Genomic DNA, 14,628 nt, shown 5'->3' with positions numbered 1-14,628 from the left:
CATTGTATACTGTTGGGTGAATCCCTTCATATAGGCAGTTAATAAATCCCCAAACATAAATAAAATAAACCAACCATGGCTGGCAATCAACAAAGGCCAAAGATGGAAAAAAAAACTATCAGATTAGATGGGGAGAGAAAAAGAAAAGTGCATTAACAAGTTTCTATTTTTTCCTTTTAGCTCTGCAGATGTTTCTATTACATTACGAAACCGAGGTGAAGATGCATTTAAACCCGAGGTTTATGGTGATTCTATTATTGTACAGCAGCATATTACTCAGGAGGGTGCTCGTACTTACAAACTGAAAAGCAAAACGGGTATTGGAGTGCTTCATTTTCTTTTCACAAAAGCTATATTTTTTAAAGCCATCACTTTTAATCATTAATTGTAGCATTTTACAATAGATGAATAAAATAGGAAACATTTATTTTTTGTTTTGTTCTAATGGAGAACTTTTTATAAGCTTTGGCTCTTCTGGGGTTTTTGTTTTTTTCTTTTGGTTTGTTTTTACTTATCACTTAAATTAACATTTTTTTGTTTTTGGGTGTTCCTGTTAATTTATGTTGACTGATTTTCACTATATCATACTTATACTGTTTCTGCATGTCTAACAAGAAAAAAAAATAGTTTGCAAGGGGCACGTGTTTTTGTACAATACGAGGTATAATTAAACTTTGGCTGTATTTTAATTTAAGTGTTTGTATTTTTCAGGTCAGTCAGTTTCTTCAAAAAAAGAAGAGCTTATTGCAATTCTTGATCATTTCAATATACAGGTAATTTAGTCATACATCACTTAAATCATTGTGTTCCTGTGCATTGTATGGTAGTCTAAACAGGTTTTATTTTGAAATAACTTTATTACCTTCAGCTGCAAATATTAAAATCAAAATTAATGCTTTCTCAACAACAAAGACAAACAATAATAATGGCAACAACATTTTTAAAAATTTACCCCTTCTATCTCCAGGTTACCGCTGCATCCCTTCAAACCCCCAAACACTACTTCTAAACAAACATGTTCCTGGGTATCCCAAATCTATATTAAGTCCATGACTGAGAAAGAAGTCTATGAGGATACTCCAAGTGGACAGAAAGTCTATCCATTAGCACTCTAGGCTGTTCAGTAAAGCAGAGCACATCCTCATAGTTAATGTACCTCAGTACGAATCTCAAATTTTCACAAACCTCTTCTTAGCTTTGTGGCCCCTAGTATCAGCAGACATCATTCCATTCTCAATAATGCATGCATCTCATTATGCCAGAGCTGTAAGGTTGGTGGGACAGGATATGTCCATTGCAACAGGATGCACCTCATAACAATCAAGCATGCTTTGTGAAGATAAATCAGAAACAGCAGTCCCATCTACAATATCATAAGATCCAGCAGACTTCTAAGTAGGGTTAGAGGTCAAGTTTAATTATGTATAGCATTCAGATGACACAATACGGTCTTCCAGAAATCACCAATAAATGGTCAATCCTAGACACAATCAATATCGCAACCAGAGTTCCATATTTTGTGACACATGGCCAGACATTTAGCAAGGTCAGGACTCAAGGAAACCTGTGGCTATGTAAACACAGTAAGCATGTCATCAGCAAAAAGATCCAGCTTCAGTTCACCATTTCAACAGGAATACCCTTAGTATTGGGGTCACTTAACGGTTTCAGAGCCATAGTTTCAATGCACAGCACAAAAAAAGGTCTGGGATAAAGTACAGTCTTGCATCTAAACAGGTTTAATGTGTGTGTTCATTCCGTTTTAATAGTTTTTTTTGCATTTGGAGGAGTTCTGCATCACACTGCCATTCTTAATTCCATGGTATTGTGCAGCACAGTTGTTTTTTTGTGTTGCATGCCTTCAGTGTTCCCTATTTTGCCTCTTCTAATACATACCCTCCTAGTACCATGAGCCAAGAGATTTGAGCAGCAGGTCCTAGGCAGGGTAACACTGCTGCAATCTGAACTAAAGGCCAGTTCATCTTAGATTTTGTATGGTGATGATGGTTTAAACAGGTAGTCTGTGCAGAATGTGAGTGAATCTAATATTCATCTACGCTCACTTTATAATCCCTGAACTGCATCACAATAGACCAGTGATTCCCAAACTAGGGTTCCTGGGTTTCTCAAAGAGCTAAATTATAGAATCTGTAAGTCTACTAAATTGAGGGTTTCTCAGTGTTTGAAAAAGTATTTTAGGATTCTGCCATAAGTTCAGGAATCAAGGTAATAGACTCTTAAATGATAGTTTCAGAGTGCTTAACAGAATGTAGTTCACCAATTACATTGTTTTGAAATGTAAAGCTTGCTGGTCTCCATCTATTTTATTAATTGTCTTGAAGTGCTACATAAGATGATTGATTTAAAATCTTGTGAAAGGGCTAAACAGAAACATGCTTGTTATTTGGATTATAAGGTTGAAGGTCTTTGGATAGTGTGAAGAATTTTGTATTGCTGTTTCATCATACTTTTTCTGTGGATAAATGGAAGACTTCAGCTTTTAGTAGTGTCATTTCGGCACCGTCCAAGGGTATTAAATGAAAAAAGGAATATTTCTGAGTTACTACAAAATGTTTCTATTGTAGGTGGATAATCCAGTTTCTGTTTTAACCCAAGAGATGAGTAAGCACTTTTTGCACTCTAAAAATGAAGGTGATAAATATAAGGTAAGTCCAATCTGTTTTTAAAAAAAAATGGAAAAAAGGTAGAAAGGCATATTTTGTTTGGAGCTAGGACAACTTGTGATTAAAATAGTTCTTGCTTTTTGACACTACTTATCTGTATATGGTTTTGGATAAGGAGACTAGCTAATAAACCAGGACTTGAGATTAGGAGCCAGCAACTGAGACCACCTCACCTCAAATTCACCATTGTCTCCAAAGTTGAAGAATGAAGTGGGGGAGGAGAAATATCCTCTGTGGTATACTAAAGCTAGTTCCTCTTCTTTGTCAAAGGGGAAAAAAGTAAACTAAACCCTAAGGGGTATATATTCTACAAACAGCATCCCGATTGTAGGCGGCGGTAGGCGTCCTACAGCTGTCTAACCAGCCAATCAGGATGCACGTTTTCTATTAAAACAAAAAAACAACAACCCGATGTAGGCTGCCTACACTGTAGGAATCTGTCACAGGTGCAAGGAGACGCCTAGGGATTCTTAAGCTTGTCCAAGGCTGGGCATGGGCATGGTTTTGCCCAGAAGTGGCCTTAGGTGAGCTTAAGCGACCCTAGGCATCTGGCAATAAGGCTCCTTAAATTTAGGCCATTGAAGTGCTTGCTAGAGAATCATGTGGTATTATCGTATGACACAGTTTTATTTGGCATGTCTATGAGAGCTAAGAGCCAAATATCTTCCAAAAATAATAAACTTTTACTGATTCTGACAAGAGTTGCCATTCAGCAAATAACGTATAATTGGAAAAATTGGAACAGATTGAATTATAGTTTTTGGTAGAGATCAGTGTGTCATATTTATAAAATGGAAAGAGCATTAGCTGTTCAAAAAGGATATTTTAATAAATTTCAGGATGTGTGGGGGCCATTAATAAATTATTGTAATGAATAGATATCATTTTTCCCTGATTAACATAAATGAAAGTATGGGGAGGGGGGGTGGGTTTTCGATTTTCATTATTTGTTATGAAGGGAAGGAAATAATTTATGATATTATATTATATATGTATTATTTGATATTAGTATGGTAGGAGGGAAGGGGATAAATCTAATTTCAATGAAAATTTTGTGGAATTTCAAGTAATATATTAAATTAATTTGTTGTTATTTCTGTGCACTTGTAAAGTATAAATTGAATAAAGAATAAAAAAAAAAAAAGAAGTGCTGGCCTACATTTCAAATAGATGTGGCTGCTAAACTGATCGTGGCAAGGAAATCTCCTTGCCATGATCAGCTGAGCGGACACGGCAGGGAACCCCCGAACCCCACCGCAAGTTGGCCGGCAGGAGGGATGCCCACTCCCTCCTGCCACCCCCACCCCTCTTACACACACTGTCCGGGTCAAGAGGGATGCTTACTCCCTCCTGCTGGCACCCCACCCTTACCATCCCCTACTGGAGATTGTTTTGGAGGTTCTGGCAGGAGGGAGTGGGCATCCCTGCTGCCGTAGACAGTGTGTGTGTGGGATTCAGGGGTGGCGGCGGGAAGGAGTGAGCATCCTTCCTACTGGCTGACTTACAGTGGGGTTTGGAGGTTCCCTGCCACTCAGCTGATTGCGGCAGGGAGAGTCCCTTGCTGTGATCAGCTCAACAGGAATGCGATTCTCTAAACGGCTTATGTGACATGGACACTGGTTAGAGAATCGGGGTGGTTAGGTGGGGTCTAAGCATCTGTCCATTAGGCTGCAATTCTGTGCGATTCTCAAAAGCCGCTTAGGCGGGGGGGGGCGTGGCTTAGCGCGCACACAAAATGGTCGTGTGATCGCAGCGCTCCTCTTACCTGGGCAACCGTTGAATAAATAAAGATTTTCATTTTAAACTGTTTTCGGCTGAAAACATCGGAGAGGACAGCGGGAACATGGCGAGCACCCGACAGAGTAAAAGTGAAACCGGAGGGGTGGTGAAAAGGCAGAAGCAGGATCAAATTACCCCGAGTAAGGTTCCGCTTCCTGCTGATGTATCGGAGGAGTTAAGCAAAGCTGAAGTTATGGGGGAACTGAGGCAAATCAAACAAATGCTGACAGAGACTGTGAGTAATATGGCAGAACTGAAGGAAGAAATCCTGAATATACACAGACAAATGGAAGTAGCTAATAAAAGAACAACAGAGTTAGAAGTTAAAATGGAGAGCTTAGAATGCGAAGGAAAAAGATGCAAAAATGACAGTTTGGAAATAATTCAATTGAAAAGTCAGCTGGAAGATTACGAAAACCGTGGAAGAAGAAAGAATATAAAACTTTTTGGAATACAGGAAAATTTGGAAGGGAAAAATGCAATACAGTTTTTAGAAAATTTAATTCCTAGATTATTGCAGTTGGATTTCAAACAGCCTTTGGAAATAGAACGGGCACACAGGATTCCAATAAAGAGTCTGGAAAATCAAGGGAGACCAAGACCATTAATATTCAAGATGTTAAGATACAAGCAAGCAATAGAAATTTTAAATGCTGCCAAAAAAGATAAAAACTTAAACTATAAAGGATCCAAAATATGGTTTTTACCAGACTTTGCTAAAAATACAGCAAATATTAGGAAGAAATTCCTTAATCTGAGATCTCAATTAAAGGAAAAAGGATATAAGTATGGGTTATATTACCCAGCAAAAATGAGGGTATATTGTGGGGATAAATCTTTGTATTTTGTTGATCCGGAAAAACTAAAGACCTTTCTTTCAAAATCAGAACCTATGTCATTTTAGCACAATGGGTGTTGAAATGAAGGGATAAATACTAAGACTGGATTGGTGGATATTGAATAAAAAATTAAATATAAAGAACTATGGGACTTTTGTTTGTTGAAAAAGAAGAATATGCAACAAAGAACAGGAAATAAAAATGGACAAGTGAAAAAGAAAATAAAAGAATGTAAAGAAGAAAGAAGGATAGACTGGAAAGACATTAAAGTGAAGTTATTAGACTGAACTTTTAGGAGACTGAAAGATGGACGGCTGGAGTAAAGAATGAACAAGAAGGATTAAAGGACTGGACAAATTAACACAAAAGGAAAAGTGAAGACTGAATAGGAAAATAAATAGATGTGAAGAAGAAGAAAGCAGGACTGATAGACTAAAAGGATATTATTTAAAAAAAAAAAAGAATGACAATGGGCAGTCAAAAGTCTTTTAAGAGTGGATGGATGGAGATAAGAAATAAATATTAAAGTTCAGTTTATTTAATAAGTCAGAAAAGGAGAAAGTAAAGAATGAAAGGACAATAAGGAAAAGATTGCAGAATAGACTAATGATAGAAAGGACAAGTTATATGATATTTAAATGCAAGTAAAGGAAAGGAAAATGAATAATATAAAAGAAAGATACATAAGAATTTATTGGTAGCTGAAGGAATGTAAAGATTGATGTGATAATATAGTTTTAAAAAGATTGGATTTAATTTGGAGAAGAGGGAATATAAAAAAAGGGAAAAGGGAAAAAAAATATTTTGAAAATGAAATAAAAATGTTTAAATATAAATAGGGGATAAAAACTTATAAAATTGAAAAGTTTTTTTTTTTTTTTAACAGAAATATATGAAGAGATGGATATTTGCTGTTGGATATTAAAAGGAGGATAGGAGAAGATGGATTAGATAATATAAGATATAGGAAAATGATACTTTTTATTAAATATATGACTATGATAGAATTTTCTTGAATGAAATAAAATGTTGGGGGAATGAATTAGAGATTGGTGAAATGATAAAAATGCATTAATGGAATGTTAGGAAATAAATATGGTTATGTGACTAAAGATTAAATAATAGATAGAGAAATTAATTACTTTAAAATGGGAAAGAAAAAAAAAAGAAAAAAGGTTTTATGATTAGAAGAGACATATAATTAGATATATTGTGGAGAGGTAGTGAGTTTGTCTCAATAAAGGATAAAGGGGTTATTAATAAATATTGGTTGCCTGGGGGGGAGGGGGGAAGTTGGGATTACTGTCCAATGTGTGTCCTTAAGCAGTCATTATATTGGGGGGGGAGGGGGGAAGAAGGTGGGTATTAAAGATATTACCAGAATGATTAAGGAAAAGATTAATAAGGGATTGGGTAATTTAGAGGTAAGAATGTGTGCCATGGGGAGAAGTTTTTTAGATCTTAGTTATGGAAGAAGGGAAGAGGAAGATTATGATGAGGAGTATAAAATATATTATGTCTTTTAAGATATTTTCTATTAATGTCAATGGCCTGAATCATGTAATCAAAAGGAAAAAGGTATTATCATTTTTAAAGAAGCAAAACGCGGATGTTTATTGTCTGCAGGAGACCCATCTTAATATAAAGGAATCACAGAAACTAACGGGTGGGTGGGTGAAAGAATGTTTTTTTGCTCCAGCAGAGGGTAAAAAAGCAAGAGTAGCAGTTCTTATAAATAAAAAGTGTATGGCCAATTTTAAGATAGTAAATTCGGACCCACATGGAAGATGGCTACATGTTGATATAAGTATGGGAAATAATGCCCTGACGTTGTTCAATATATATGCCCCTTATTCGAATCAATCAGAATTCTTTAAAAAATTGCAGAGTATGTTGTTACCACTGGCTGCTTCTAATTTAGTGGTGGCTGGAGATTTTAATGCTGTAATGGATCCATTAATGGATAAAAAACCAGGTAAAAGTATAAAATCTTTAGGTTTAGATAATTTGGTTCAATCATGTGATTTGAAGGATATATGGCGTATTCTTCATTTTAATGATCAGGAATTTTCATTTTGTTCACTGGTTCATAAATCATTTTCAAGAATAGATTATATTTTTATTTCATCACATAAGGTGCAGCAAGTGATTAAGGCTTCCATTGATCCCATTATCATTTCGGATCATGCGGGAGTATGGATAGATTTACAATTAGATCAATTAGAAAATAGAAGACCTCTTTGGAGATATGATAATGCATTGCTTGTGGATGAAAAATTTTAAAACACAAATTAGTGATTTCTTTCAAATTAATTTAGTGGAAGATACATCTATTGAAAATGTATGGGACGCTTTTAAAGCGACTATGAGAGGTCATATTATATCATATTCGGCTTTTGTTAGGAAACAGATTAAAAAACAGTATATAGAGTTAGAAAAAGAAATTAAAATACTAGAAACTAAATTGGTAAGCAAATGGGAACATGATGTATTACAAGCTCTTTTGAAAGCAAAAGGTAAATATAACGAATTAGCTTCAAAAATGATAAGAAGAGACTTGTTTTCCAAACAATGTATTATGGAAATTCTAATAAGACGGGAAGATTATTGGCAAATTATCTTAAAGCAAAAAAAAGAAGAACTAACATTAATGGGATAAAAGATGATAATGGTATAATAACCAATCAAACGGATATAATTTTAAAGCAATTTCAAAAATTTTATAAGGACCTGTATTCTTCCGAGCCTTATTTGGAGAGGCAAAAAGATGTTAAAAATTTTTTAGATTTAATTATTGGACCTAAAGTTCCTGATCATATAAAACGGAGTTTAGATGAACCTATATCATTAAAAGAATTAGAAACAGCGTTGAGATCTCTTAGAGTTGGATCCGCTCCAGGTGGTGATGGTTATACAGTAGAATTTTATAAAACATTTCAAAATGTCCTTTCCCCATATTTACAAAATTTATTATCAGACACAACTTATAAAAGGTGATATTAAAGGTACTATGGCTGAATCAATAGTAATTGTTTTGCCTAAGCCAAATAAAGATCCTACTTTGGTTTCAAACTACAGGCCTATATCTTTAATAAATGTGGATAATAAACTTTTGGCGAAAATTTTGGCTTTGAGATTAGCCAAAGCTCTCCCACATATTATAGACATGCATCAGACGGGTTTCGTTGCTAAAAGACATTCCTCTAATAACTCTAGATTATTGTTTCATATGTTAAATTTATAAAAAAAAAATGGATGAACCGGCTTTTACAGTTTCCTTGGATGCAGAAAAAGCGTTTGATAGGGTAGAATGGAATTTTATGTATCAGGCTTTAGAATGGTTTGGTATAGGTTCTGGATTTATACAAATGGTAAAAACATTGTATAGCTTCCCGATTGCAAGATTAAATATTAATAATATGATATCTGATGGTTTTCAATTGCAGAGGGGAGTTAGACAAGATTGTCCTTTATCTCCTTTGTTATTTGATGTTGTATTAGAAACCTTATTGTTAGCAATACAGCAAGCAAGGGGGATAGAGGGTATTCCATATTCTGATATGGAATATAAAATTTCGGCTTATGCGGATGATATTTTACTTTATTTGAGGAATCCAGAGTCTACCTTATCTTGTCTATTGGAATTAATTGATATGTTTGGCAAATTTTCAGGTTATAAAATTAATTGGAGTAAGTCTGAACTTATACCTTTAAATGTTCATTGTGTAAAAGGATTATTTGACGCTTTTCCGTTCATATGGAAAGAAGAAGGATTTAAATATCTTGGCATTCAAGTTAAAAATACAATTGAAGATACAGTAAAAGAAAATGAAAAATTTGTATTGAAAAGAATTACAGAGTTATGTGAGCAATGGAATCCGTTACATCTTTCTTGGTGGGGGAGAGTTCAAACTATTAAAATGATGATCTTGCCTGTAGTTTGCTACCAAATGAGTATGATACCTATTTATTTTCAGGGGTCCTTTTATAAAAAGCTTAATAGCATTTTAACGAAATTTCTTTGGCTTGGTAAAACGCATAGAATAGCTTTGGTATCTTTGCAAAAATCAATTAAGGAGGGAGGGGTAAATTTTCCAAATTTTTATAGGTACCATCAAGCCTATATTTTACGTCAGGGTATGTATTGGATCCTCCCAGAACTGATAGATAATGCACCGGATTGGTTATATTTGGAATGGCGCCTTATGTTTCCCCTAAATTTAGTTCATCTTCCAAGTATCAACATGCCTAGAAGATACAGAGAAAATAAGATATTAATGGATACTTGGAAAACGTTGAGGTTTATTAGTAAATTAACACCTGTCCCAATAAACAAGTCAACTAATCAGTCTTTATGGATAAACTCCAAGATTAAAATTGGCGGAGCTCAAATCCTTTGGAAGGACTGGATTATTGCAGGCATTAGATCTCTGAATGATGTTATTTCGGAAGGTAAACTGCTGGAATTTTCACAATTGCAACATAGATTTGGTCTTAGTAAAAAACAAAGTTTTAAATGGTTGCAATTGAAGCAGGCCATTCAGGTTGGGTTCCCTGAATGGAAAACATTGAATAATCAATATAGTTTAGAGTTCTTATGCTTCCAAGCAGACTTCCTAGGGCATCAAGCTGCATTGTGGTATAAATTAATATCTGGATATTTGAATAAAAAACCAAAAAATGGTCTAAGAGACATTTGGAGCATTGAGATTAAGCATCAAATTACTGCATCTCAATGGCCACTAATTTGGTCTTGGAGAATGAGATGTACAGTGTCAGCATCTATGAGACAAACTTGGTTCTTTTTATTACATAGAGCTTTTTGGACCCCTACACGTTTGCAAAAATTAGATAGTTCTAAGTCCAATAAATGCTGGCACTGTAATCTGGAACCTGGGACGTTGGATCATTTACTGTATCATTATCCCTACATTAAAAGTTTTTGGAATGCAATTTGGCCACAAATTAATAAATTGATGGAAAATCATGTGGCAATATCATATGATACAGTGTTATTTGGAATGATGATGAGAAAAAAAAGTCAAATTTCACCAGAAAATAACAAGCTTTTACTAGTCATGACAGGGGTTGCCATTCAGCATATAACCAATAACTGGAAGAATCATAGTAACCTTAATTATACATTTTGGTGGAATACAATTTGTCATATATTCAAAATGGAAAGCAATACAAAGAGGGACATATCCTAAATTTATAAAAATATGGGGGCCATTGACAAAGTATTGTACTGAATGAATAGTAGGATTTATCTTCTTCTTTTCTTGTCTTCTTTATGGCACACATGGAGGAGGGGGTAGTGAAAATAATTTTACATAACATGTTATAATATGGTATACAATATGTATAAGGTGATTGGAAGTACTTGAAGGGTGGGGGGTGGGAGAGGGGATAAAAAAATTTGTTCAGAATATTATGTAATAGATATAAAAGTGATATTGTGTATTCATTAGTTGTAACTCAATATTTTGTACACTTCATGTAAAATATGAAAATGAATAAAGAATTAAAAAAAAAAAAAAAAAGCCGCTTAGGCGGTTGCTGAGACTGGGGGTCCTATACAGAATCAGGCCCTAAATGCATTGCTATAGGCCAGTGGTTCTTAAACCTATCCTGGGTACCCCCAGCCAGGTTTTCACAATATCCCTAATAAATATGCATGAGGCAGATTTGCATATAATAGAGGTGACAGGTATACATATCTGCCTCATGCATATTCATTAGGGATGCAAATCTGCCTCATGCATATTCATTAGGGATATATTGAAAACCTGACTGGCTGAGGGTCCCCCAGGACAGGTTTAAGAACCACTGCTATAGGCCACTGATAGAAATATAGAAACTTCAGACTCCCTTCTTTGCCCAGTTTCGTTTCCCCAAGTTATTGTCGCTCAGTCATCAATATCTCTCCTTCCCCTTTCCCCGAATGGGCAACCCAACTACCCTCAGCTAACCCTTGCCATCCGGAAGTCCGTTGGATCTGGTTTCCTTTGTAGCCAGCTATTCCTTCCCCACCCTCAACTGCCCCTTAACAGCTACTGTCCTTTGGTATCCAGCCAACCCCCATCCTTCCCATTAAACCAATTCTACTCACCTTGATCCTCATCTTGAAACACAAGAATTCCTGCACCATGTAGCTCAAACACACAAAGAGCAAAGAGGACGTAAATGCTGTTTTGGTGGAATGCTAAAAATTCAATAGCAAATTGGAGGCGCAACAGAGTTTGAGAATGACCATGAGATGTAATGTTGAGCAGTAAGCTTTATCATCACTGTCTTGCTTTGTGTCATCATTTTTGTGCCTGTGAGGGAGGAATTGTCAAATCCTGTTGATGACATCACTTCTCCCAATTTAAAAGGATGCCTTCTTCTAAGGCATTGCATTTCAGAGGGCACGCCCCACCCCTTTGTTGTCACTATGGATTTATTTTCTAGTAATGAAGCAATTTTTAGACTATTTGGATTTTCCTGGAGTTTTATTTGGTTTTTTTACATTTGTTCTTTCATTTTTTTTAAGTTATTGCCATTGTGAGTTAGCTTCTGTTTTTTATGCCTTTTTCTTCTGGGCCTTAAAAATTTGCAAATAGATACTCACAATTTGTTTGATTTGAAATATTTGCATTGCCTTCATCTTATCAAAGGCCAAAGTATAAAAAGCTTTTTATTCTAATAACAGGAACTTAATAGTCTGTTTTGTAAATATAAAAGCAATTTTGCAGAATAGACCATTTTTTCAGCAAACATTATGCAGTGGTACCTGTAATGTGAAACCAGTAAAAATTTATTTTTCATTGTTTGCTCATAATGAATTCACCAAAAAGGTGGAGACTGTGGAATGCAATGTTCTTGAAATATTGTTTATTAAAAAACAATGACTAAAATCAGGTCAAATACATCCAGAGCAGCTGACCCTATTGGTAATGATGCACCTGACATGGTCCGTGTTTCGGCTCACGCAAGTCTTCCTCAGGGGTCCGGGTCAGAATGCACTTTTAAAGGTACTATAGTGGATGACAAACAGAAATGAAAGATCTCATTACTCGAAGAAGTCGAATGACAGCAGATAAAGACCTGAATGGTCAATCAAGTCTGCCTAATAGTTACACACATTATAAATTCATGATTAAATTGTTGGTTTTTTTAAATATTTCTGGACCATAGACCATAAACACCGCCTGGTACTGTCCTTAGGTTCCAACTACTGGAGTTGCCATCAAAGCTCACAGCCTATCCAAACCATCTTATCATTAATTGGGATACAGACCGTAGAAGTCTGCCCAGCACAGTCATCATGTTTGTTGGTACTGAGAAATATTGATGGTGTGTATCAGGCGAAGGCCAAGAAGCACAATTATCGGTCTCCCTTGATGCATGGTGCTGGGAGCTCTGGGGCATTGTGAGAGGCAGTAACTGAGAAGCATTGATACCAGGAGGACTGCTCCTCCTCCATTCAAGGGGTGCCTCCAAGCAGGTCTCCTGCTAGCAGAGATCCAGTGCCCGAGTCAATACCAACAACTGCGTAGGCAGTTTGATGACAGACCTTGATAAATGGATGCAGGCCATGCTCCATTAGCACTTGGCAGGGTTGTTGGACATGCAGACTGTGTTGGCAATGAGGATGTTGCACCAGCCATAGCATCTGCTCAGCCTATTCTGCCTATTTTACAGGATCCGATGTTAGTACTGCCTGCGATGTCAGCATCCACACCAACCCATGTGGCTTCGGTCAAGAGGGGAACCTGCTTCTCAATGCTGTTCTGGCACAGGACATAGTTTTTCACAACTGAGACAGGCCAAGTATCAGCCCTCCCATGAAGATGTTCTGGCTGATACCGATATGAACCATTCATGGGAGTCTGAAGATCCACATTACTTCTCAGAGGAGGAGTCGTGGAATATCATCAGACCCCCCTCTTCACCTGAGGAAAGAAGAAAGTCTCCATCTGAGAGTCTTTCCTTTTCATCCTTTGTTAGGGAGATGGCATTTGAATGCTGCATGATTCTCTGTATGAGGAAGATTTTTGCTTGTAAAGGGGAGTATGTATTTATCCTCTTCTAGCATTTACCCCTGATGCAGCCTGAAGGTGAAACATGGTCACGTTGAGTTTTGTTTGCCTAATAATTTGTAGTATTCCTGGTACAACTGGTCTTTTCTGTGTCTTCTGCCTTTTGCAGTGTTTGCAGATAGTCATCTTTTTGTGTTTTCCAGAGGCACATATGATACTTTTGATGTGGCATCCAGGATCTCAGCGATACACAGATTGTCATGGCTGTGTGTCTCTGACTTGAACCAAGCAGTCCACTAGAGATTGGTGAATGTCACCTGCCTTGGTGAAACTTTTTATATATATATATATATTATTTTTATTTATATTTAGAAATTATAACCAAGTACAAACTTGTTTAGGAAATACAGAAAGAATCATTTAAGCAAGAAATTAACTAAAAAAAATAGGAAAAATTACAATCTTCCTTAGACCTCAATTTAGAGCAATAATTGGTGAATCCAAGTGAAACTAAAGAGGAGATTATTCTATCAAGAAAACAAATATTAAGGAAAGACTTAACAGTTATCCCACATTCAAATTTAACTATTTGATAACACTAAACATATCCGGTACCCAGTTTCTTCAAGTCAATAAATGCCCTTAGTTATCCGGGGAGAAAAACATATATTTTATCCCTAAGTATATTATCGTGCATTTACAGGGATAAGAAAGCAAAAATGAAGCACCTAAGGAAACCACCTCAGGTCTCATGGCAAGAAACAACTTCCTTCATTCTTGAGTTTGCCTGGTAACATCTGGAAATATCCAGACTTTTTTCCCCATAAAATAATATCTGGGAATTTCTAAAGAACATTCTGAAAACAGAGTTAATGTCCTGTTCAAACACGAAGGACACCAATAAAGTTGCTCTTTCTGTATTTTAAGTGATAGTAGATTCCAGTATGTCCGTTACATTTAAAGGATCAGCAGGATTTGTTTGTAAGTTCCCTTGCTCAGGTTACCTTTCTTTTTTAACAGGCAAATAGTAGATACGATTTACCGACGGGATATTTTTCAGAGGAAAAACCTAGAATGTCAATCAAGTATTTTTTCCATAAATCCATGGGAGTCATTACCATGGACTTAGGAAAATTCAAAATTCTTATATTTATTTATTTTTTTAAAATATTCTTTATTCATTTTATATTTACATCAAGTGTACAGAAAATAATAACAGATTAACTTAATACATCACTTGAAATACCACACATGTTCCTAAAATAAAATTTATCCCCTTCCTACCCACCATACTAATATCAG

At 35.7% G+C, this 14,628-nt stretch overlaps 1 protein-coding gene across 1 annotated transcript in view; it reads left to right on the top strand.

The window, feature by feature from the left end:
- The window catches only part of SMC6 (structural maintenance of chromosomes 6), a 295,141-nt gene that overhangs the window by 65,171 nt on the left and 215,342 nt on the right, over positions 1-14,628 (top strand). The window contains 3 exon segments of the mRNA XM_033937259.1: positions 181-317; positions 712-773; positions 2,586-2,666. Coding sequence (XP_033793150.1) covers positions 181-317; positions 712-773; positions 2,586-2,666 — 280 coding nt within the window.

The sequence above is a fragment of the Geotrypetes seraphini genome, chromosome 3 (assembly GCF_902459505.1).
Source record: "Geotrypetes seraphini chromosome 3, aGeoSer1.1, whole genome shotgun sequence".
NCBI classification, from domain to species: domain Eukaryota; kingdom Metazoa; phylum Chordata; class Amphibia; order Gymnophiona; family Dermophiidae; genus Geotrypetes; species Geotrypetes seraphini.
Note: the sequence above shows the minus strand (reverse complement) of the source record. Positions and strands in the feature narration are given on the sequence as shown.